We start from the raw sequence: 22,189 nt of genomic DNA, 5'->3' as shown, positions 1-22,189 counted from the left end.
ACCTAGCAAGAGAGGGGTAACTCCTCGTAATTAGATTTACAATCTAATCTATTTCTCAACCATCTTACTTTATAATTAAAAGGGTCATTAATTATAAAAGGATATAGGAATGCGACAATGATTGTTTTCTACAAATCACAAAGATATTGGAACTTTATATTTAATATTTAAATATATAGTTTAACAGTGCTCATTTGCTAGTTCTTGTTCACAAATAGGAAGAGGAGGTGAGATTAATTAAGAGGATTAAATAAAATGAAATTTGATCCCTTTAAAATGATGTGGCAGTGTTGAGACTGATTGAGCTCTAATGAATTAATTCAGAGAAAAATTAGCAAGTAATTTATTTCTTCCTGCACCTCAATTTCAAATAGGTAAATTTTAATGAAATACCAGTGTCCACAGGCTAATCAATTTAATCAGACAGATCCCCATTGTCGTTTACAACTCCCTTGCCTAGTTGTCGGTTGCTGTTGTCCTTCGCCTCTTCTAGATTACCAAGGCAGAGTTCTTCATCTGAGTCAAATTCCATATCCGATATGCTGTCTTCTGTTACAGGATTTACATGGGCCAACACACTCCTTATGAATGCCTGTTTGTGAACAGGAACATGCAAGTTATCACATAACCATGTAAGATCCTTGACCGTGTTCTGTGACAATGGAATGTTTGATTCATAGGCAACAGGGGGTACATAAGATTTAAGGTTGATTGGATGACCCTTTTTATTGGGGCACAATGTCACATATTGGTCACTGTCAAAATCATACTTGATCTTTACAAGGTTACCTTCATTACCATTGACAGTAACTTCCTTCACTTTCTTCCATTGAATGCGAACTTTGTTGGTGTCAACGTCCCAATTTTGTTTTGCGACAAGAGATTTGAAAGTAAAGATGCAGTTCTTATCCATCTGTTTCACTCTGTACTTTGGAAATGCCTGTTTTGCCTCTTCAATAGCCTCAACCCAGCCATTGAAGTCAAATATTTCCATTTTTTCTGTTTCTTTTTCTATTCGAGCATGAATAGAGTCAACTTCCATTTGCGTATGGCCAGGCTCCAAATACCTGTGTGTAATTTTTATTGAGTATTTTATAGCAATATACTCGTACATGGCAAATAAAAAACGATTTTTATTTTGGCCTGCACAGTTATCAGACCAAAGTCTGATATCTCTGTATCCTTTCTTGACTAGGCACTCCAAAAAATTTAGGAGAGAACTTGAAATCTCGTTTGAGCCCTTTTTGCCAATACCTTCATGCCATAAATAGCAGTCACCAACTCTCTCGACCATGTTGAAGATGGTAAAATTGAAAATATTTAATTTATTTCTGTAGTAAAGGACTGAGTTTTCTGACTTAGGACAGGGTAGTTGCTTCTGTAGATCAAAAGAGCATACAGCTATAGTCTTATCTTTTATGCCATCTGCCTTATCTTTTTCTTTCAACTGTCGGGCTCTTTTCTTGTTGTTAAGGTGAGTAGTCCATTTTGCCATTCTATCCTCTCCAGCTTGATCACTATTATTTATATTCCTCATAATGGAGCATAAACTGCATTGATCTTTCTTTGGCATATAAAATCCAATATTGAAATTTTTATTTACAATGTCACGATACTGCCTCTGGCTTGCAATTGATGATTTCGGCAACTCAATTTCTTCTGCCCATTGAGCATATAGTCTTGACATCTTGCTGATGCTTAGCCCCTTTTGAAGGTATTCTCGCTTGGTCCTCTTCCTGCAGTAGTGGGAAGGGATGCGAGGAAATTTATTGACATGGTCCCTTACACTATCAATTTTTTCCAGTGTTAAGGTTACCATTCCACCTTTCTTTTGTCCCCCTCTTTTATCTGGTGATAAAGTAAAGCCTTTCTCAGGATTTATGTGATTATAGGCTGAATCAATCCAGCTGTCACAAATTCCAAGTGTACGCATAAACATTTGCTTACAAACTACAATATTATTTCCTTTGACATTAAAAAAATAAGTGCGGCTAACCTTTCTCACCGCATTTACTTTGCCAGGCTGATGTTTTGTGGGAGTGCATAGTGAATTCACTCTAATGAATTCCCACTGTCTAGTATGCACACCCAGCTGCCAAAAGATGTTGTGAATTTGATGTCTTTCCTCTTCAGTTATTTTATGGACACAATCCATCCTACATGCACAAGGGTCACGCATCTTAGCCCCTTCACACTCTTTGCCTTTACATGATGTGTAAGGCTGTCCTAAGTTTTTTAAAGTCTTGTTTACATTTCTCTTCCACAATACTTCATTCCTTGGACGCTTCCTGACGGGACTGGTTGAGACGGAGACCTTTTCCCTGTGTTCCCCAGCAGTAAATTGAGTATCAATCAAGAGGCCAGGATTGGTCAGAAAATTAGAATCTTGTGGATGTGGAGCTGGCTCAGAGTACAGAATCACTCCTGAAAGATAGGGATATTAATTAATGTTTCAAATTTAATTTGATAACTTGAGTCAGTATTTTCTTCCACCAGATCATGTGGAACTGAATGAAAATTGTTACATACAGAGCTACTCTTTATTAGTAAGAAACAAGAACAACATGGTCATCACTGGTGTGCCAAATTTAATGCAAGTGTAAAGAAAATGTGGTGACATTAAACATATATATACATATATATGTTAGTGGGTATACCTACTCATCAAGACTTCTACAAGATTCACTGACATCCTACATGAATGTCATCAGGTCTCACCTTGCTGTCTTTTTGCAGAAGAAGTGAAAGGTGTTTGGTTGTCTTCATTAACTATACTTTCTGACAGTACATACACACCAGGTACCACCACCTCAGCAGAGTCTTCAAACAAAAGAAATTGTTTATTATCACATTAAGTTTGATTTTACTAAACAAAAATTGTTACATATAAGGCCAACCAGCCAGAACATCTCACATCCTAATTAAGTTTGGTACTGCTACTGCCACATCATATATTTAATACTTATGTATTATATTATACTTTTACACATGTATTTTATATGTACAGGCTTGAGAAAGTAAATAAAATAAATATAACTCACCATTCACATTAGAGGCTTCATCTTCTGAAGAATTATATTCAGCTGATACAAGTGATGAGGATATAGATAGATTCAATGGAAGGGAAGCTGGAATTAAAGCTTATGTGTTAAGTCATAATAATTATGCATGTTGCCTTTAAAAATATTAGAAATATATTTCTTATTTTTACCTGGTGAAATTGGTGGCAAAATATCAATTTCAGAGCCACTTATCAAGAATTCCTCAGCAAGAGGCTCGAAATAATTTTCATGAAAGACTTTACGCTTGGTTGGAGGTGGGTAAAGGCTATCAGATTCTTCATTTCCTGATTGTATCATCCAATTTTCTCCTAAGGAAGGTAAATTCCATTAACATAGATATAATTTATTCATGTTTTGCAGAGTGCTTGGCATATTAGAATACATAAGTACTCCTTAACATAATTTGGAAATTGAGCTTGTTTGGCTGAAAGTTTGTCATGTTCCTAATTGTCATTCGTAATGGCTACATGGAATCTTTGCTTTAAGCATAAGATATTGAAACCTTTGTAATTTATAAAACTTGATTGCTTAAACACTCATCTAGGCCTTCAACAGAATGACTTTTTTGGATTATTTCACTTAAATCTAACAAAGTAACTGGTAAGAGGAATGGCATATAGAGTTGAATGCATGACCAATTATGGTATATACAATGGGATACTCGAGAAATCACTATGAGGCTGAAAATATATGGCTGTATCTTACATTATATACAATGGGAAGGTCTAAGTAGGCCACAAAGATCTCTTATTTAAAAACCCAATTAACATCTCGATTAAAGGTTTGTGCCACAATATGCTCTAAAACTCGGCTTGCAATTACTATTTCCCAAATAAAAAATTAGATAATTAAAAATATCAATAGTTAATGCAGCATTATTAGGGGAAAGTGTTTCGTGAAATGAACTTGGTGAATTGCTAAAGAAAGCGTATTTCAATTCATAGAACGTATGTGAACTTTGCGAAGTTAATTTTACTTTTCCTAGAAATTTTAGTAGGGTAGGTAAGAATTAAATGCTCCATTGCAATTTAATGCTAAAAATCCTATGCTCCACTATGCAGTAAAAGAATTGACGGCTGGGGAATATAAACTCTCGACCTGTGAATATCGTACACCATGCGGGTACCAATGCAGTTTCACCCTCGGTCATTACAAGTTCAAGGAAATTGGCTGAAACTAAGTAAGTTAATACTCTTAGCTAGGAAAAATGTGGGCGTGGAAGAGACTTAATGCTTTGGATATGGTTTAAAGTTAGCCTTTATTGTCCAATTCACCTGATAATTACGCACAAAATTATGTTTCTACCATGCGTAACCTTTCATAGCCTAAGGTATTAAGTGAAATTGTGTGACTTCAGTCATGTAAAACATCGAATTCCTTGAATCTTGGATGCCATTTTAATTAAACATTAAATGAAACTATTGAAGATTGCTCACGAAATATAAAAATCTTAGCAATGCGGCATTACTTTAGGTATACTTCAAAACAAGCAAAACATTCAGATTTTCTTTCCAAAGGAATTCAAATGATACAAATAACAGGGTACTTAATTCAGGTGGATTTAATCCGCACAGATGTCAGTTTAGCTGTAATACGTCATAAGCTGTACGTACTATATTAAATGATACGCTGAAGATTTGAAAGGGAATGTTAATAGTTGTATATATCCTACGCCCCGGCATGCATGCAAAATTTTAATTAAAAAACATTAAAAGTTATATCTACCTGCGTTTATTCTACTACTCTGAAGAGCAAGTTCCACTAATCTCTTGCTTCTACTCATATTTATGAACAAATTCGTTCGTATTCAATTACGGTTATTAACCTGAGCACCACGACTATAACTAGCCTTGTAAAGCGATTTACAGCGTACCAATCACAAATAACACATTCAGTTGCCCCTTATGTTAGTTACGCAGAAAACTATTGATTTTTTAAATTTAGGCTTTCATTCAGTATTTAATTGGGGATTTTAGCTAAGAGTTCTATTTTGTAGCCTACTTAGACATTCCCTTAGCATAATAGAATATAATTATATTCTATTCTTATTCTTGTCTTACGACTCGCGGCGCTTCACTCTCGCTCGTTTATAATATACAACCACGGGTTTTCAGCGGTACAATGAGTTCTTGTGCATTCCCCTTTGACATACTCATAATCTTCATAATTTTCCATGCATTCAACTTTACTTTTTCCTGTCGACCTTAGATGAACACGCAGACCAAGCGCAAGTCGAGGACGGCGATCCGAGATGACGAGATGAGCGGTTGTGCACGGGAAGGGTGTGTCCATTTACAAATTTCATATCTCAATTACTCCGCTCTAAAGCTAAGTTGCGTGACAAAATGATGATGTATCGCTATCGGAAAAACGTCTCTCTCTGGTTCGACGATAAAAATATTTTGTCCAAAATTGGCAATTGAGCGGGTTTCAAATCAGGCCACGGAGCTGAGCGGATTTGCTGGAGAGCTTCGGAGGTGAGCGTTTATGCTCCGGACACTGCCAGCTGAGCGGATTCGTATTGTTGGGCTCCTAGATGAGCGGATTTGATTCGGTGGGCGATTGGTGAGCGTATTTGCAGTGGAGGTATCGAAATGTGCATTGCCATAAGTAAGTGGACTTACCTATATCGCGCACTTTGATTCGTTCAGCACTTAAAACAATGTCGTACATTTTGTCAATCATTTTTGGGAGTAGACATTTCCACTGAGTGCCCTGAACAATATTAATTTTTTTGGATATACGGCAAAGTTTTAGCTCATTTACTTAATTATAAATAGTTTCAAGCACAGAAACAAATCTCTCACAAGACATATTCAAGTTAGTTTTGGTATCTTTCGGAGTTAACCGTTTCAAAAACAAGTGCTTAATTACCGCAAAAAAACTCAATTTTGTCCATTTTTATAAAAAAACGAAAGTTGTTCACTACAATTGGCTATAACAATGAAACTATGGGATGGATAAAGCTGAAACCTCAACAGCTGACTATTCACGAGTGCTATTTTCTAGTGAACATTTTCTGTCGATTCTAAGAGAGTAATTTATTGGAGATTCGAAATACTTATTGAACGACCGTCATTTTATTGTACCTTTCTAATCATACCCTCTCTATGTGACACCGCGGAATGCACTCTTTTCGTTTTGAAATAAAAAAATAGAATAAATTAATGATTAGAGGAATGAGAGCTTAGGCTCGGTCGGGTCAAACAAAAAATGATTATAAGCAGAGCTTGCTGTGGGCATGGGTGGGTGCTAAAGCGGACGTTACTGCCAACCCTTTAAATGGACTATGAATGAATTGGTGCCACAAATATAAGGAATGGAGTCATAATGTGAGAATAAGAATGATAAATGGTTACATAAATTGGCCGTTTTCTTTTGAACCACTGTAGTGAGGAAGGGAGTTGACTCAGGAGAAATAAGACCTTTTATTTTATACGCCCTTTGTTCAAGGTGACGGGCATATTTAAAAGTGTGGAGAGGGCATGAAATTTACATTTAAAGAGCGCAAGCATAACGTCAACTGGCACCCCGCAGCGAGGTATACCAGTATATTATCCGTTTGATAATATACAGGTATGCGTCCATTGCCACGTAAAGCAGTGAGCCTTCAGTCGGTTACGTATTAGCACAAAATATCGATAGATTCTGCTTTCCTTTGGTGAAAATTCATGTTAAATGAAAATAAAAAAAAACCTTTGTAAATGTGCAAATAACGTTTTATAGGTACGACGCGTTTCGACGCTAAGGCGTCATTCGCGAGTACACAAGTACTTATTAAAAGCTATACCTTAATTTGTAAGAAAATTCAAGACAAATAAGTCTATTTACGATTGTATAACCGCTGTAATACCTTGAGACATCCGTTAGTTTTATCCGATAAATGATATGATGATAAATTTATCCGATCATTGAAGAGTAAACTCTACTATAAAGTTCTGTAAGATCGTTTTAACATATTAAATGATAGGGTTTGAAATGATAAAAATTTTTGCAATATCCCCAAGGGTTTTTATTCAGAGTCCTTGGGAACTTTTCAGCCACACGTGTATCAAGGAAGCAACTCGAGTATTTGCGTAGGTAACCTGAACGTGCCATACAGGATTCCAGCCTCCACTTCCAACTGATATTAGGTGACTTTTACCGGCTATCTTCCACACGAATGCATTTCGGGGATACGTGCCTTAAAACCTCGCTTGGGTATCACAGCCTGCGAACTGTAGGCGTTGTAATCGCTATTGAAAGCACGTGTCGCGAGTTGAGGAGAATTTTTGTTACAGAGCAGCTGGTCCTGCAAGGGCAGATGTGAGTGGTGGAAATCTGATGAACCCTTTTGCGAACAAGAAGTCGCCAGGGGTGTGGCAAACTCAAGTAAGAATGATGGAGGGCCGGTTGGGAAGGGTTGGAACGAAGAAATGGGGTTTACAAGGGTCGACCCTGCCTCTAGATTTTCCTCTTTCCCATTTATGCACCCCTGAGAGGTAAATTAGGAAGAAGATTGTGCTTTGATAGCAACAACTTAACTAAGCATAACTATGGAAATAAAAACTAAAAAATAGCGGCTATTGATTCACAATAAATTATAATGGCGTAAATTGACATCGACAGGATACTCATTAGTTGAGAAAATATCAAATTATTTTTCCGAATAATTGTTGTAATGGATGAAAGTATTGTCGAGAGTCACCTAACCACGGATTCATAATTAATGCCCACTTCGTTCAGTAACGTAAGGAATATAAAAGGCTTACATCACGCCATCTTAAGCCGCAGTGAAAGAGGTTTTCGATGATGACAACAAATTATAAGACGTTTTGTGCTGGTGGTGAAGATTTAGAGGTGAGCGAAAGAAGTGTGTTTGAAACCATAATTGTCCGTCTTCATGCCTTCCAAGAGATACTTATAACTTCCCTCTCGGTATGTATCATTTACGTTGATGCGAAGACTTTCTACTTACAACGCTGAAGTGAGTCACTTTCCTCCTCTCCTGGACGTGTCTGAGGAGACTTTGAGCAGAGTTTGAAATATTTTGATAATGCTACCATCCCAAGCTAGGAAAGCATTCACTAAGAATGCTTTCTTAGCTTGGGATGAGCTTTAGACAGCTACAATACTCAAATATTTGTATACATTTGAGGAAATCATAAAAATATATGCGTGGAGAACGGCATTCTATGGATCAGAAGCATGTCCCATAGGATAAATAGACCAAAAAATCTCGAGGCCATCAAAAACTGGTGTTGGAGGAGGATGATGAAGGTCAAATGGATCGATAAAATAGAATACGAAGAAGTTTACTTTTGGAAGAGTAGTAGAAGAAAGAACCTTATGGAACACTTTTGAGAAAAGAAAAACCAGATTTAATTATTACAAACTTAGACCAAATGAATTAGTGAAGAATATAAATGAAGGAAAACAAGAGGGTAATAGCCCAAGAGGAAGGCCCGGGACAAATGCATAGCACACATCAAGAGGAATGTAAAAAGGAATAGATGCTAGAGGTTAGCCAACTAGGACTAGATAGGGATGGATGGAGGGTTAACCAATCTTAGGATTGAACGGCCAATGAAAACAATGACGATTGGGATGAATGGAAGGAAGTTACTAAGGGATAACCGTGAAGTTACTGCCATAACTCTTTATCTAACGCTTAGAACAGTGCAAAGAGAAAAAATAGAATATAATTATGTAAAAAGTAATTACTGGAAATATTTCTCTTGTTAAGGTTGGTTCGAGGTTAATAACGTAGTTTAACGGTTTGTCATCAAGTGCTGGACTTGTAGTGGGTGGTTATGTTTTCATAATAGTTCAAAATAGTTTGGAACTGATGGAGATGTAAAATTTTTATTTTTACGAAATAATTGATGGAAAATACCTTTTTTATGATGAAAGTAAATCTAAATTTCGCACAGCCGTATAAACTAATCGGACCCTCTGATTTCAACGCCACTAGGGGATGAGAAATATTTCCCTGGGTAGAACTCATGACGATATCTGGACAAAAGAAATTTTCTCCTTACGGGTAAACCGAAAATAGTGAACTCTACCCCAGGAAAACGGGAAGTTCTCAAAATATCGTGGAGCAAAAAGTCAAAGGTCCTCCAGTATTCGTTGAGGGTGGCACAATAACTCGAAATCATTGCTAAGTCACCCCTAGAGGATCAAAAATCTCCATGTCTTAGGGTTCAAAGGGGATTTTTGTGTAAGACTGAGGCCGTTGGCTCAAGCCACGACCATTTTCCAATGGATGAAAACGGGACTAAGGTACCTTAAATTTCCATTCATAAAAATATACGAACCAAAACTGCCTTTTTCTCTCTCTAAGGATCCATACTGGAGATCTCCGTACGCCACGAATGATAAGTGCCTGACATTTAAGCGAGCATTTTGTAGTGAACGCGCTGGAGAAAATTTGAATGAAATTACTGGTCCAGCATTTGCGAACAAGTTCTTCGCCTGCCGAAATGATCCAAAGAATGAATGGGTTACACGTGTTAGCTTCTACTTGACCTAGAATGTAGGTCCGCGATATTGAAATTTGAGATCAAATATGCATAAGAAGTTGAACTCGAATGAAATACTAAAAAATAATCACACCCTCCAATGCATTAAGCTATACATATCATGTGGAAAAGAAAAATAATTAAAAGGAAAACATTACGTACCTCGTATTTGAAGTTGTAAGATGGAAATGAGATTTCTATATTCAGCGAAAAGAAGAATACGTAAAGGATTCTCCTCCAAAGTCTGCCATGAAAACGGTCAATATTGTTAAGAAAATCCTTGACTGGGTATCACCAATTGAAAAAAAAAAAAAATGGATAATTGATGAATGAATTTTGGGTCTGTTTGTCCTTTAAGAGCATGAAATGAAAGATAGAAGAAACCACTCATCGGCCCGAAATCGCCGGAAGTAAATCCAGGATGGCTTTCTTGGGATAAAGACTTGAAACTAAGCATAAATACTAATAAATCATTACCAATTATGAATGTATATGCCATTTTACATTAATTTGATCCTTTTCTGAGGTAGGATAGCCCAAAATCGACCGATTAAAAAAAACACGGGTAATCTCTTCTTCGAAAATCTTTGATTTTAAGCAGGTGTTGTTGGGGTGGTATGATTTTTATGGAATAAAAAACACAATATTCCTTTGACCGGGTGCTTATGCTATGTTATTCATCATTTCTGAATATTTTGATTCACATCTGCCTGATTTTGGAACGCGATTGGACGTACCTATTTTTGATAAGAAGAAGAGATCAAAAACACATTAATTAATAATACCCAAGGGGAATCTCTAAAGTCTTCATTTGATTGGTGTCCACGTGGGGCAGACAGAAAGAAGCTTCTAAGCCAGGAAAAAGAAAATTTAAGCGCTTGCAAAAATAAAAAAGATGATAAAAGTAATTTTGCTGAACACTTAATATGCAACATCCATAGGAGTGATTTTAAAATTAAAATTTTAAAATTATGCAATGACCGCCGTGAATTAGACTCTATAGAGCAGTTGTGAATTTTAAAAATTAATGAAATTCAGGAGAGCAATCTGATAAACAAAAATTTTTACCCATCCTTTTCCCCTATTCTGGCGTCCGTTTTAAAATTCATCTCTTCTTCCGCTAAGTAACTGGGTATCAATAATAAGATGTAATGTTAAAGCATAAAAATAACATTTTTATAAAAAACCACGTTTCGTTAAAAATAAAAGTTAATGAAAAGGTATAATTGAAGAGAAAGTAAAATAAGTTTTAGAAGAACATTTCAGATATTAAAAACGAAAAACTTGGTGCGCATGTTAGATTATAAAATTAATAAATGCAGGTCAACATGCATAACATTTGTGTCCCAGCGAAAGAAAATCTTGCTTGCGCACTACTTTTTCAAATAAATGTACAGGTACTTTACGATTTACACACATAAACTTTATTGCAGCTACTGTGATTGCGGCGCCTCCATTGGATCTAAGTGGTCTTAATTAGAAATCCACATTCAATATTTATTCCTAAATATCACTCGACGCTTTCTTCAAATCGTGGTAATAATGTAAGAACATTGCATTGTCATCCTGAAAATTTCAGTGCTCTAGGTAATCAGGAAGTGATCGAAGTTTAAGTTGCAAGATTTTTCCGGGACGGACAAACAAGAAAGCGGGTATAGTAAAACGTAGTGTTAAAATAAATCATAATTTACGCCTGAAAATGATAACTCATGGAAATCTGGGTCGCGTTATGTAAAAAACTAGTGGTATAAGTAAAAGTGAAATATCCAAGAAACCTTATCAACTGATTTCTTTAAATAGGCATTGTAAATAATTTAAAGTTGTGAGTAATTACATACATATTGAGCGCACAATTGTGGACTCCCTGAAATTTCTTCCCTCTACTTCCTTATTTATGCCTCTGTAAGTAAGGGAGGTGTTTTCGGTACCTACTTTTGTCAATGAGAAACTGGGTGAGTGAGAAACATCAATATGCGAGAAAAAAATGCCGGTCCCTTGAACTTTCACACATCAAGGTTCGATTGCATTTTTAAACCTCAAAACCTGACGCTATAAAGAAAAATGAAGGAAAACAAAAGTCTCGTGTCGAGCATAATTTATTTCTCTGGGTTAGGTTTTTGAAAACAACACAGCTGCTTCAAGGCTAAAAGAATCCATCAAAATCACTTTTGCTCTCAATAGAGCAACTGGAGTATGTAAAAAAAACTCCCAATGGTATCTTTATACCATACCCCAAAGAAAATATAAATTTTGAAACTTGAAATAATATAATGTGGTGAAAATTATATATCGTGGGAGCTCTTGTAAAACATTGCCAACTTAAAAAAATATTTTCAAATCAATTTTCGGTAATCGAATATGCGCAAAAATGTTAATGAGCAAACAACGAGGAAAGTGAGCTGTTGGGAGACCATCGAAAATGATTCGCAAACACGTTTGTGAGACCTTCTATTCAGAGTCAAGCGAATGGCTTTCCAATTAGAGTTCATGAACACACAAGGGCTCCAAGCTTGAGCAACGAGGAGGTAAACTTAAAGCCAACAAAACTCTGAGGGATATTCAAGGGCCGAAAACACCACCAAACGATACTCTCGGGCGTTGATGACTGTTGGCACTCGACATAATGCCTCACACGAAGGTCGACGAAGCGGACCGAACATGGTACTTATCGAATGTGCCACACTATTAATCGAAAATCCATGAGACTTCACGTTTTATACCCTCATTAGGGAAAGTGTCTGCTCGTTCAAATTACTGACGTCCTGGAAATTAAGATTTTCAGGGAGCAAGGTACCTCAACATAACACTCGAAAAGTAAAAGCAGCAATTTAGCATGTAACGGAAACTGAACTATGGTGAAATACAATTATATCACGTTAAAAAACTATAGCATAAAATACATTTAGAGTAGAATATTAAGAATATTTCTTTTTACTCGTATATAAGACATGTAGATAAAATAAATTCGATGCATGCGATCATGAATTCCACCCAGAAACTTTTTATTGTTCAGCAATTCAAACTGTTATCCATCGGTGATAATGTAGAAAGCCATTTTAGCATCTATTGGGTGATGCCTTTTTTCAAGATACACTACAACGCATAAACAGCTGCATGTAATATTTATGAACGGCAAGAACAATTTCCAGGGTTTCAAGCCCAATTTCCCCAATTATTAACTTCTACCCGTTCTTTCCGAGCAGTGCAATAATAATATAAGAACACCTGCGCAAAATTAAAGCTATTAAACAGATGACTCAATGATCTTTTGTGGCCCTTTCCTCAGAGGCAGTAAAGTGCTATTATGCCTCTCACGATGTGAGTGTAGTTAACGAAGGCGTCACGCAATGGATCGTGGCGCCTCGAACGTTCACGCTTGCTATGCTAAGTGCCAGCTCGTGGATAAGGCATTGACGTGCCGGAGTTTGGATTTTAAGGCCCTCACATTGCACAAGGCTCCAAGCGCGACGCGGTCGCTGATTTTTGGCGGAAGTGAGCGTATTGAAAAGAGCCCAATGATAGACCCTGGCATCAATGGAGAAATCTATTCAGTCGCCCACAGCACGGCTCTTTATTTAATTGACGATGGAAGGCTTCCCGCGGCGTCAGGCACCATTCAATGGTGAGATACGGTGGACGGCTATTAGTGCCATAGGCGCGCAAAGAAGAGGACCTCACTTTTTTATGCTTTGAAAACAGCACCAGGGGATGTTCAACGTTGGTCAACGACGATGTTTTACACCAAAAACACTGGAGCAAGACCTACCTCACGAAAAATAATGATTAAAAATAATCACCGCTCCAGTAACTCGATGCTACGAAGCTAAGCCTTAGTTGAGTGTCATGATGATAAACATTTTATGTATTTTTTTCTTTCCTACTTCCTGTAAAGAACGGTGTGAGGAATTAAGGTGTCAGGAAAACGGTAAAATGGAAAATGGAAGTGGTGCCAAGAAAATCGTTAGGGGAGGGTAATGACCGAAAAACAGTAAATACAAATATTCCAGAGACAATGAAAGGTTCATTCGGGCAATCGACCCCATTGGAAATATGGCAAATGTTGTGCAAAGTTTGGCTTGATGAAAGGACTCTCACGGTGTCATACGCCTATCGACTGTGAAGTGGAGCTATTGGCGGCCTTGCAACTGTGAAGGCGATTTCGAGGACTTGAGTTTTCTTTTGCATTTTTAAATTCAAGATATTTTTCAGCGATTCAACAATGGTCAACGACTATGATCTGCACTAAGAAACGTCCAGCTTGCAGCGAAATGGAATTCACGTAAGTGAATGGTTTAAAATAATCGCCCGTCTCCTAACTGTTTGCTACTGAGTAAAGCTTTTGAGGCATCAAATCTCAGCAAATATTACCCTGCGAAAGAATTGGATGCATTTTCTCCTTCATTGACTTTCTACTTTGAGGAAAGAACTCTGGCAGGAAATTAGGCCTCAGTAAAATAGCATGAATTGATATAGGAGGCTAATCACCCAGAAATTTGCTGTGAAAATATGACCAAATGCCCTTGAATAAGGTATTGATGTTACGAGCATACAGCTTTAATTACTTAGCGTGTTATCGCGTATTTGATCCAACTCAGCTAAATACTGCTTCCCTATTTTATGATGTGTCCTAGCCCCACTGCGAAATGGGCCACCCAAAATCGGCCAAAATATCTCGAATGAACCGTTAACTTGTTTTTGTGTTTCACGTGACTTGCGCACGATTACCGATGCGGTAAATGTTTGCTGTGCATTAGTGTCAACAAACATCATGCAAATCATGCAATCTATGAGCTTAGTGATATTTCATAATTAAGTAACGTTAAAAATATTTTAATATTTCGTTTTTCATTTTGATATGTGCTCAATGTTTCCTCCCGAGCTTACCAATATTTAAAATACGTGATACACATGATGGTAATGTGATATCTGACGAGGATGCAAGTAAACCGCCCTCTATTAATCCCTTCGCCTATGTTCAGGAGCGTTTGACGTCATCGAATTAACTGCGTAAGGGTTGATATTTACGATTTTTTCTCTGATTTACTCAAGAATCACGCGATGTTTTGAAAAATGGAACGAAAAGGGTCTCTTTATTCGTCCAATTTTTAAACAACTAATAAAGAAAAGAAAAGTGGAGAACGAACCAATCTTTGTTAATTGTGCAGGGCCCTTTTTTGGTTCTTTTTTATTTAAAGCGTTTAGATTTAGCAACTTAAGCGTTTATTTCATTTAATTTGTTGAGAGAATGGCTGAATGAGGAAGATTATTCCAATCCATCTACTAAATTCTTTGACTGAACTGCAATTTCGGTACAGAGTGAACCGCATCATCGTGGGGAGTAAAGACGAGGCTAAGGAGTAGTCGGAAACGGGAAAATATACTACCCTCCGTTTTTCAACTCTATCACGATCAGCGATAAAAAATATTTGTGCAACCCCATATCTCATTTGTTAATCAAATCGTCTTCTTGCAGCGACATCGTATTCTGCCGCTCTCTAGGGTCTGCATTAGAGACCGGGTCTAAGAGTCTTTCTTCCCCTGCATTCTAAGTTGAGTTTTAGGATCCAGGCTGCCTCGGATTATTTCCTGGATGCGAACTGGCGAGTAAATCGTAAAATCTTTGTGGGAGACGAAGTGACTCCATCCTCGTGCAAAGGTCTACAGTAAGTTTTATCCAAAAGGATATGCTTTTTTGTGCTGGGATTTATCACAAGGCTTAGAGAATGGACGAAATGATTAATAGACAGGATTGACTGTCACATAGCACCAAAATTCTGAAGCTATTCACTTCAAAAGAAAAAATATACTCAACTGTTCACGAGAAATTTTTAATATAGTATGACTGCATAGTAGTACATATGCAAATTACGCAAATCTGGGCACAAGGGTAGGAGCACAAAATATGCAAAATTGGTGATTTACTAGACAGTCCTATCATGTCCACAAATGCAGGCTTGAAGTTCAAGTCGTAGAGAAACTACAATTCCTATTATGAGCCATTTGCAAAATAGGACTGAGAAAGGAAAAAGTGAACCTTCTAATTCTTTTCTCTATGACTAAGACATCAACCGTAAATCAGCTTCGTAAACTAATGTGCTTTTCAAAGGAGAGCCAAAAAAAGGTTGAATCCACCTTAAAAATCAATAATGTTATATTTATATCGAATTCAGCAAATTTCCATAGGCTCAGAGTACATCTGAAGGCATATTTGGAAAGGTGGAACAAATAGTTAGGTAAGAAACTAGTTCACATCCTGATGCTGCTACGATTTAAAAGAATTGTAAATAAAATGGGAAAATTACTTACTTACTTACGTATGTGTGTTTTTTGAAGGGTATTTAAATATGACGCTTTATAATAGGCATACAAATGAGAAAAATATTCTTACAAAGATTTTTTTCACGAGAGTTCTTCAGAGCTAACACCGATTTTCAGTACGAAAGAGAAGAGCGTTTGGATTTCAGGAAACATTAGGACCCCTTGAGGCAAGCTTTCTGGCAAAAGGACACTCCAAGCTGCTTCCTCTTAAGCGTGCAACGCTATCAGTCATTCTCTTCTCGGAAAGCAGTAAACGCGAACAAAGCCGAGAGTATTGCAAATGGGACAAAATACGTTGAGCAAGGTCGCCTGATGCGGTAAAGTTTTTTCCATCATAACCTTCATAAGGCAACTCAAATGATTGCAAATTATAGCGAATTTTATATATAAATTATAGCAAATTGTAATATCACGGCCACAATGTTTATTTTTATCGATAAATGACATTAATTAAAATCCAGTGAAGATTTTCAACATAGAGCATTCACCTCAAGAGAATAAAAAGGGCAATACTTAGTCTTTATTGATTTATGTATTTACCACTCACTCTGTTGATTCAGCCCATTTTGACCATTAGGAACGGGGGTAAAACATGAATAAAGTCCAGTCAAATAAACTGAAAATAATTTTTTTATAATCGTAGTGGATAATCAGGTACTGTGATTTTGATCTCCCACGTATATATTCCAGCGACAAAAAAGCGCCAAAATCCTCTTCAAATTTAAATTACTGTTTTTCGGAGAAAAGTTGTTTCATATTCTATTTTTCACCTTATTAACGGGAAAGAAAAACCAACGCGAGTGACCGCGGATTGTTTAAAATGAATCTTTAAATGGATATTTTTCTGAGGTATCATAGAATACATACAAAACACGATAAAAGAATACAAAAAGCTGATATCCACACTTTTAATTCAAAACTCAGTAACCAACAACGGTTTCAACACATTGTATCATTTTCATGGTCTTAAAAATGACGCAATATGTTGAAGGTTGTTGAGTTTTTCTATTAAAAGTGTGGAAATTACCATTTGTGTTCTTTTGTCATGGATATATCGAGCTCCCAAAAATCAAGCAAAAAAAATTATACGAATAAATTTTACGCTTAATTTACGAATTTAATTCTAAAATCTAACGGAAAATTAACTTATGCAATGGTAACCGATTCTGATGAGATGAAATTTTAACCACAACGAAAAGATTTATTTCAGCAAGATTGTTTTGTTTAGGATGGGTAAATTACCATGGTAACATTAAATTATGATTGTGTACGCTTGGAAATAAAATACGAGAGAAATAAATTACTTTTGCAATTTGTGGATGGTTACAGACATTGGTGAATAAATTAATAAAGAAATAAAGGCTAGCATAACTGAAATTAATGCCTTTATTTTTGAAGGGAGCTATGATTCAGTTAACACTAGCTACGCGGGAATTTCCTAGATATCTAAAATCGCTGGCTGAATGAAAATCCTAATGAGAATGTCAGTTGTTCCTTCCTTACTTCATTATTTTTCATTCGGAATGACATTATAATTGTGAGCATAAAATCTTAAATGTAATTTATGGAAATTTCCGATTTTTCATTTTCTCTCACTATTTAAAAATTTTGAAGAAGCACGTCATTCCTTTTTCATACAAATTTTGTCTCATTCGTAACGGAATGGACTGCAATCCGACGAAGACCCTGCTGAGAGCAAAATGCACTCTTGAGAAACCTCATTAAAGAAGCCTATCACCCTGGAATGCTGCTGAGACTCGCGATCATTCAGGCAGCGAGAATCTGCTGCTAACGGAAAGCAAATGAGTTTTACGTTCGAATCACTTCCCTGAATTACTCTCTTTCATGTGAGAGCGACAACCTTCATCAAAAGCAGTAAAGTGGTATTGATTTGAAGAACATTTTGTTTATTTTTCTTTATTTATTATGCTCCCGTTAATTTGTCTTTAAAAATTTCAAGGCAAGATATTTCCAAATCAATCGCTTGAGGAAAAATATGTGTACTACGTGAGAGGAGTGCCACCGATTTGAAAGTTCATGCTTTTTGTTTGTCGCTTATTTTCTTCTCATGCACCAATTAATGGAGAAATATAGGCAAGCATAGCTGGATATGGGAAATTGAAAATCAAATGTATTTTCCAATAGCACTTGATAAAAATATTTCCAACCGGAGAGATTACTGCAAAAGTAGGAGTCAGTCAAAAACTTTAATATTTCCAAATGTTCTGCTATGAAGCAAAGTGAAAATTGTGCCTTTTCATATAACTTTTCTTACTATAAGGTGCATGGATTGCTCGGATTTAGCTTAACGAGGCATAAAATATAAAAACTTTTTGCATAATTCTATACATTAATTAAGAACCTTAAAAAGTTATCTAACAGGTTTAAAAAAATATCAGTGCTTTGCAGATTGCTTAGTTTTTCTAGTGGAAAATAAGGAAGACTTAAGAAGTATGAGAGAAATTCTGATAAAAGAAACCCAAAAAGTTGGACTGCAAATCAATGACGATGAGACCAAATCTTTTTTTCCTTCAGTCGAGACTCTGATAACTCCAGAAGCATTACATTTGAGGATCACAATTTAGAAAGAGTAAATGAGAATAAATAAATTCAGCTTATAGATATTTCCAAATATATGCCCTGAACAAACTGACAACATCAAATATTTTTTTCCATCAGAACCATAATTAGAATTTATAAAACCATAATAAGACCTATCCTTCTATATGGAGCTGAATCATTGTTTATCAACGAAAGAACGGAAAAGAAATTAATTATATTTAAAAATGAAGTTTTAAGGAAAGTTTTTGGAACAACAAAAGAGAATGGAAGGTGTAGAGGAAAACACAACAGTGAAATCTGGGACCTTTTCGACTCGCCAGTTGAAGCTGATGCTAAGAGCCGCAGATTGCGATGGGCATGGCACATGATACGAAGGGAGTAAGAGGTCCTTGTAAAATAAGTCCGGACTGAAAACTCTGATGGTTAGGTACCTTAAGGAAGACCGAGAGAAAGATGGAAGGATAAGGTGCTGAGTTTTATATCTAATTGCGCGTTTGACTACATTTTTATGTTATTTTCCACGGTTAAACCTTGCACTATCTAAGTTCCGTTTACATCAATCCGTCCAATGAATCAGGAGAGTCTTTTCAAAGTACTATTCAAAGTCATACACACAAAAATCCCTTTTATTCTGACTTATGTTTTGGAATTCTCGGTGTTGATGCCTTTCCAGAAAAATCCATTTCACAATTCGCAACAACACAGTTTACGAGGCAGCAGATATGGGGAAAATGAGAGTCAGCGGGGCGGATGGAGAAGTTAGAAAGAGTTGGAGGCAGACAGTTTGCGAGGCTAAATACCATTTAGGGTATGTAGAACGGTCAGATCTCTAATGGTGCTCCTCTAGATATTAAGCTCGTAGGAAAAATACTGAGATCCTTACATTGTGTTTACTTGCTTCTTATACCTTTTTACACTGGGTTTGACTGGATAGGCATGGAATATAACCTCACGATATTTGTCGAAAATCAAAACTGCAACCATAAGGAGCAGGCGTGTATGAATTTGATGATTATATTATTTAAATTAACAAGAATTGAATTTTAGTGTTTTACATCTAATTGCGCGTTTTACTACATTATTCTGTTATTTTCCACGGTTAAACCTTGCACTGTCTAAGTTCCGTTGAAACCAATCTGTCCAATGAACCAGGAGAGAGACTTTATAAAGTACTATTCAAAGTCCTACTCTCCAAAATCCCTCTTATTTTGAGTTATGTTTTGGAATTCTCGGTGTTGATGCCTTTCCGGAAAAATCCATTTCACAATTCGCAAGAACATAGTTTACGAGGTAGTAACCCTTTCACATTCGTGGCTTAAGGTAAACGGCGATGTTTAATTATGTGCAACACGTGATAAAGGATTGGATCAAATCAGTGCACGCAACAAAGGCAACCGTTTGAAGGGACAATGAAAGCGAGGCTAGATAACGCCCACATTAACAAGCTTCCGATGCATGCCGATAGCAGACAAGTGCGAAACAATGGCTCCGTTAGCACATCCATAACTCAACAACCAGCTTTCACTTTGGATGAACAGAAAACGGAATGGGTTCTCCAATATATTAAACTGCCTAAATTGGTTAATATAATCGATTACGCAACGGCAAGAAAGGGAGATACAACAGAAACCAGGGTAAAGACTTCGTGTCTTGCGTAAAAGTGGTAAGCAAATTAAAATATTGTTATAATCCTCCCAAAAATCATGGCGTATTGGTAAGAGAATCACGTTACATAAAATGGTGTTAATTTATGCCAGAAGCAGCTTATGTGATGGAAAAAATAAATGAATGTTATACTACATGAATATTCAAATTTCATTAATTTTTCCGTTGTTCTGAAACTGTGTAACAAAAATTATACGAACAAATAACATTTGCATAATAGATAAATAATGTAACTTGACATGAAATGAACTTAATAAAGAATATGGAAGAATAAATAGCTGATGAAGTCATAAAAGGACATTCCAGTGTTTAGCCACATGTTACTCAATGAATGCTGATAGTTTCTCGGAAATAAAATAAGTGTGGTCTTTTCAGGTAAAAGAACGGGTTCAAGAAAATGAAGTAATGAATCCTGATGTCAATTGACGGAAAAACGAGGGCGGTTTTTTTTTCAACCTCAGATCGCTCAGAAAAAACACCATTCAAGCGACAGGCAGGTAGTGCACAGGTAGGACAGCTTCTGGAGGATAGAGGACTTCGAAATGTGGTGCTACAGAAGAATGGTGAGGATCAAATGGATAGACCGACCGAGGAGGTCTTAAGGAGAGAGAGAAGAAAAGCCTTATGAAAGCCCTAATAAGAAGACACACATGCCTAATGAGAAGACCTTATAGGACACATCTTGAGACATGATGGCCTGATGAAGACAACTATGTGAACAAGGCTGTGAACGTGTGGGTTGCTGATACCGTTGGAACTCTATTTGGATTTAAGTTTACTTTTGCTGTTGGTAACGATCACAATGTCCAAGGATCTTATTGGCTCACTATTTTATTTGCAAGGATACCTAATAATGTTACAATGAATATTGGTGGCCTGAAGAGCTTTCCTATATCTGATGTTTTGTGTTTTAAAACTATTCAAATGAATAATTTTCAATCTTATCAGAAGAAGTATTGTACTACTAATTCTTCGAATGTCTTCACATCTAAGAGGTGTATGAAGTTTAAGCCTGAAGATCGTTTAATTGTATCATCCAGGGACAAGTGGAATGCAAGAATGGAAAAGGAAGACCTCGAATAATATGAATTGAATTGGTAAAGAAGGATGTGAAAGAGAAGAAATACGTAAATGTGAGAAGATTAGCTGATAAGGGGATTGAGTGAAGAGCTACTTCAAACCAATCTTTGGATTGTTGACCACTGATGATGAATAAACTTTGGTAAATCATTTAAATGATGAAAATAATTGCGTATACTGCGCTAAGAACTAAAATATTGTGCGCGCATATGCCCTGTTGATGATGACTATAATTCTTCTTCGTGTTATCTCAAATTGGCTCCTTCCACAACTAATCACAACTTTGTAAATTAAGAAGAATAAACTGTGTATTCTTTCGCCGCAAAAACAACTGAATATACAATAGAATAAGCAAACAATTATTTTTCGATAGGAAATTTTAATGGCGTTCATATGAACAGATTATGATACGCGGGTGATAAAAAATACTGTGAAATGTTTGGATATTTTTTAAAGGTATTTATCAATTTATAGGATGAAAGGACATTTTCATTATAGGATGTGGGACGAAGCATAAAATGTATCACGCTCCCTTTAAAAAGCCAATGCTTTGTAACTTTGTTCAGGAGTAGATGGATTTTAAATGCTGTAAAAAGCCGCACACAAGTTATAAATAAGAATACACTAATCTTAAAGAGGTTACCATGATAGGGAGAGAGTAAAATTCATCTTCATCGTTACTATTGGAATTGGATTTGATGGCAATAATTTAAAATTGTAATTTTTCGCACAGTTTTACTGCTGAAATGACGAAAATAGAAAAAGATGCCTTTAAATTTAAACTCTATTTTGAAGCACATATTTATGGCTAAAATGAAAAATATGGGATTTGATGCCAAAAATTAAAAATTTTAATTATTCGCAGTACTACTGATGACATGAAGAAAATGGGAAAAGAAACTATTAATTTAAAATTCTATTTTAATGCACAGATTTGTTGCTGCGATGAAAAAAATGGGATTTGATGCCAATATTTAATATTGCAATTATTCTTACAGT

At 36.2% G+C, this 22,189-nt stretch overlaps 2 protein-coding genes across 2 annotated transcripts; both read right to left on the bottom strand.

The window, feature by feature from the left end:
• Positions 1–415: 415 nt before the first annotated feature.
• LOC124159678 lies at positions 416–2,909 on the bottom strand. Its single transcript, XM_046535588.1, has 3 exons — positions 2,885–2,909; positions 2,719–2,820; positions 416–2,424 (listed from the first exon to the last, which is right to left on the bottom strand). The coding sequence occupies exons 1-3, from the start codon at positions 2,907–2,909 to the stop codon at positions 416–418; spliced, it is 2,136 nt and encodes a 711-aa protein (XP_046391544.1).
• LOC124159831 lies at positions 2,803–5,170 on the bottom strand. Its single transcript, XM_046535738.1, has 3 exons — positions 4,788–5,170; positions 3,212–3,370; positions 2,803–3,128 (listed from the first exon to the last, which is right to left on the bottom strand). The coding sequence occupies exons 1-3, from the start codon at positions 4,843–4,845 to the stop codon at positions 2,983–2,985; spliced, it is 363 nt and encodes a 120-aa protein (XP_046391694.1). The 5' UTR covers positions 4,846–5,170; the 3' UTR covers positions 2,803–2,982.
• Between the last annotated feature and the right edge of the window lie 17,019 nt (positions 5,171–22,189).

Source organism: Ischnura elegans, chromosome 5, assembly GCF_921293095.1.
Source record: "Ischnura elegans chromosome 5, ioIscEleg1.1, whole genome shotgun sequence".
Classification (NCBI taxonomy): Eukaryota; Metazoa; Arthropoda; class Insecta; order Odonata; family Coenagrionidae; genus Ischnura; species Ischnura elegans.
The sequence above is the reverse complement of the archived record's forward strand: the minus strand, read 5'-3'. Positions and strand labels throughout refer to the sequence as shown.

Bases quoted from the DNA above. Each gene is read 5' to 3' on its own strand.
- LOC124159678 (XM_046535588.1), bottom strand. From the start codon at position 2,909: ATGTTCTGGCTGGTTGGCCTTATAT. The intron at 2,821-2,884 runs GTAACAATTTTT...TTTTGTTTGAAG, and splicing joins CTGGCTGGTTGGCCTTATAT to ACTCTGCTGAGGTGGTGGTA. The intron at 2,425-2,718 runs GTGAGACCTGAT...CCTATCTTTCAG, and splicing joins TTCTGCAAAAAGACAGCAAG to GAGTGATTCTGTACTCTGAG.
- LOC124159831 (XM_046535738.1), bottom strand. From the start codon at position 4,845: ATGAGTAGAAGCAAGAGATTAGTGGAACTTGCTCTTCAGAGTAGTAGA. The intron at 3,371-4,787 runs GTAGATATAACT...TACCTTCCTTAG, and splicing joins GAGTAGTAGAATAAACGCAG to GAGAAAATTGGATGATACAA. The intron at 3,129-3,211 runs GTAAAAATAAGA...CTTTAATTCCAG, and splicing joins TTTGCCACCAATTTCACCAG to CTTCCCTTCCATTGAATCTA.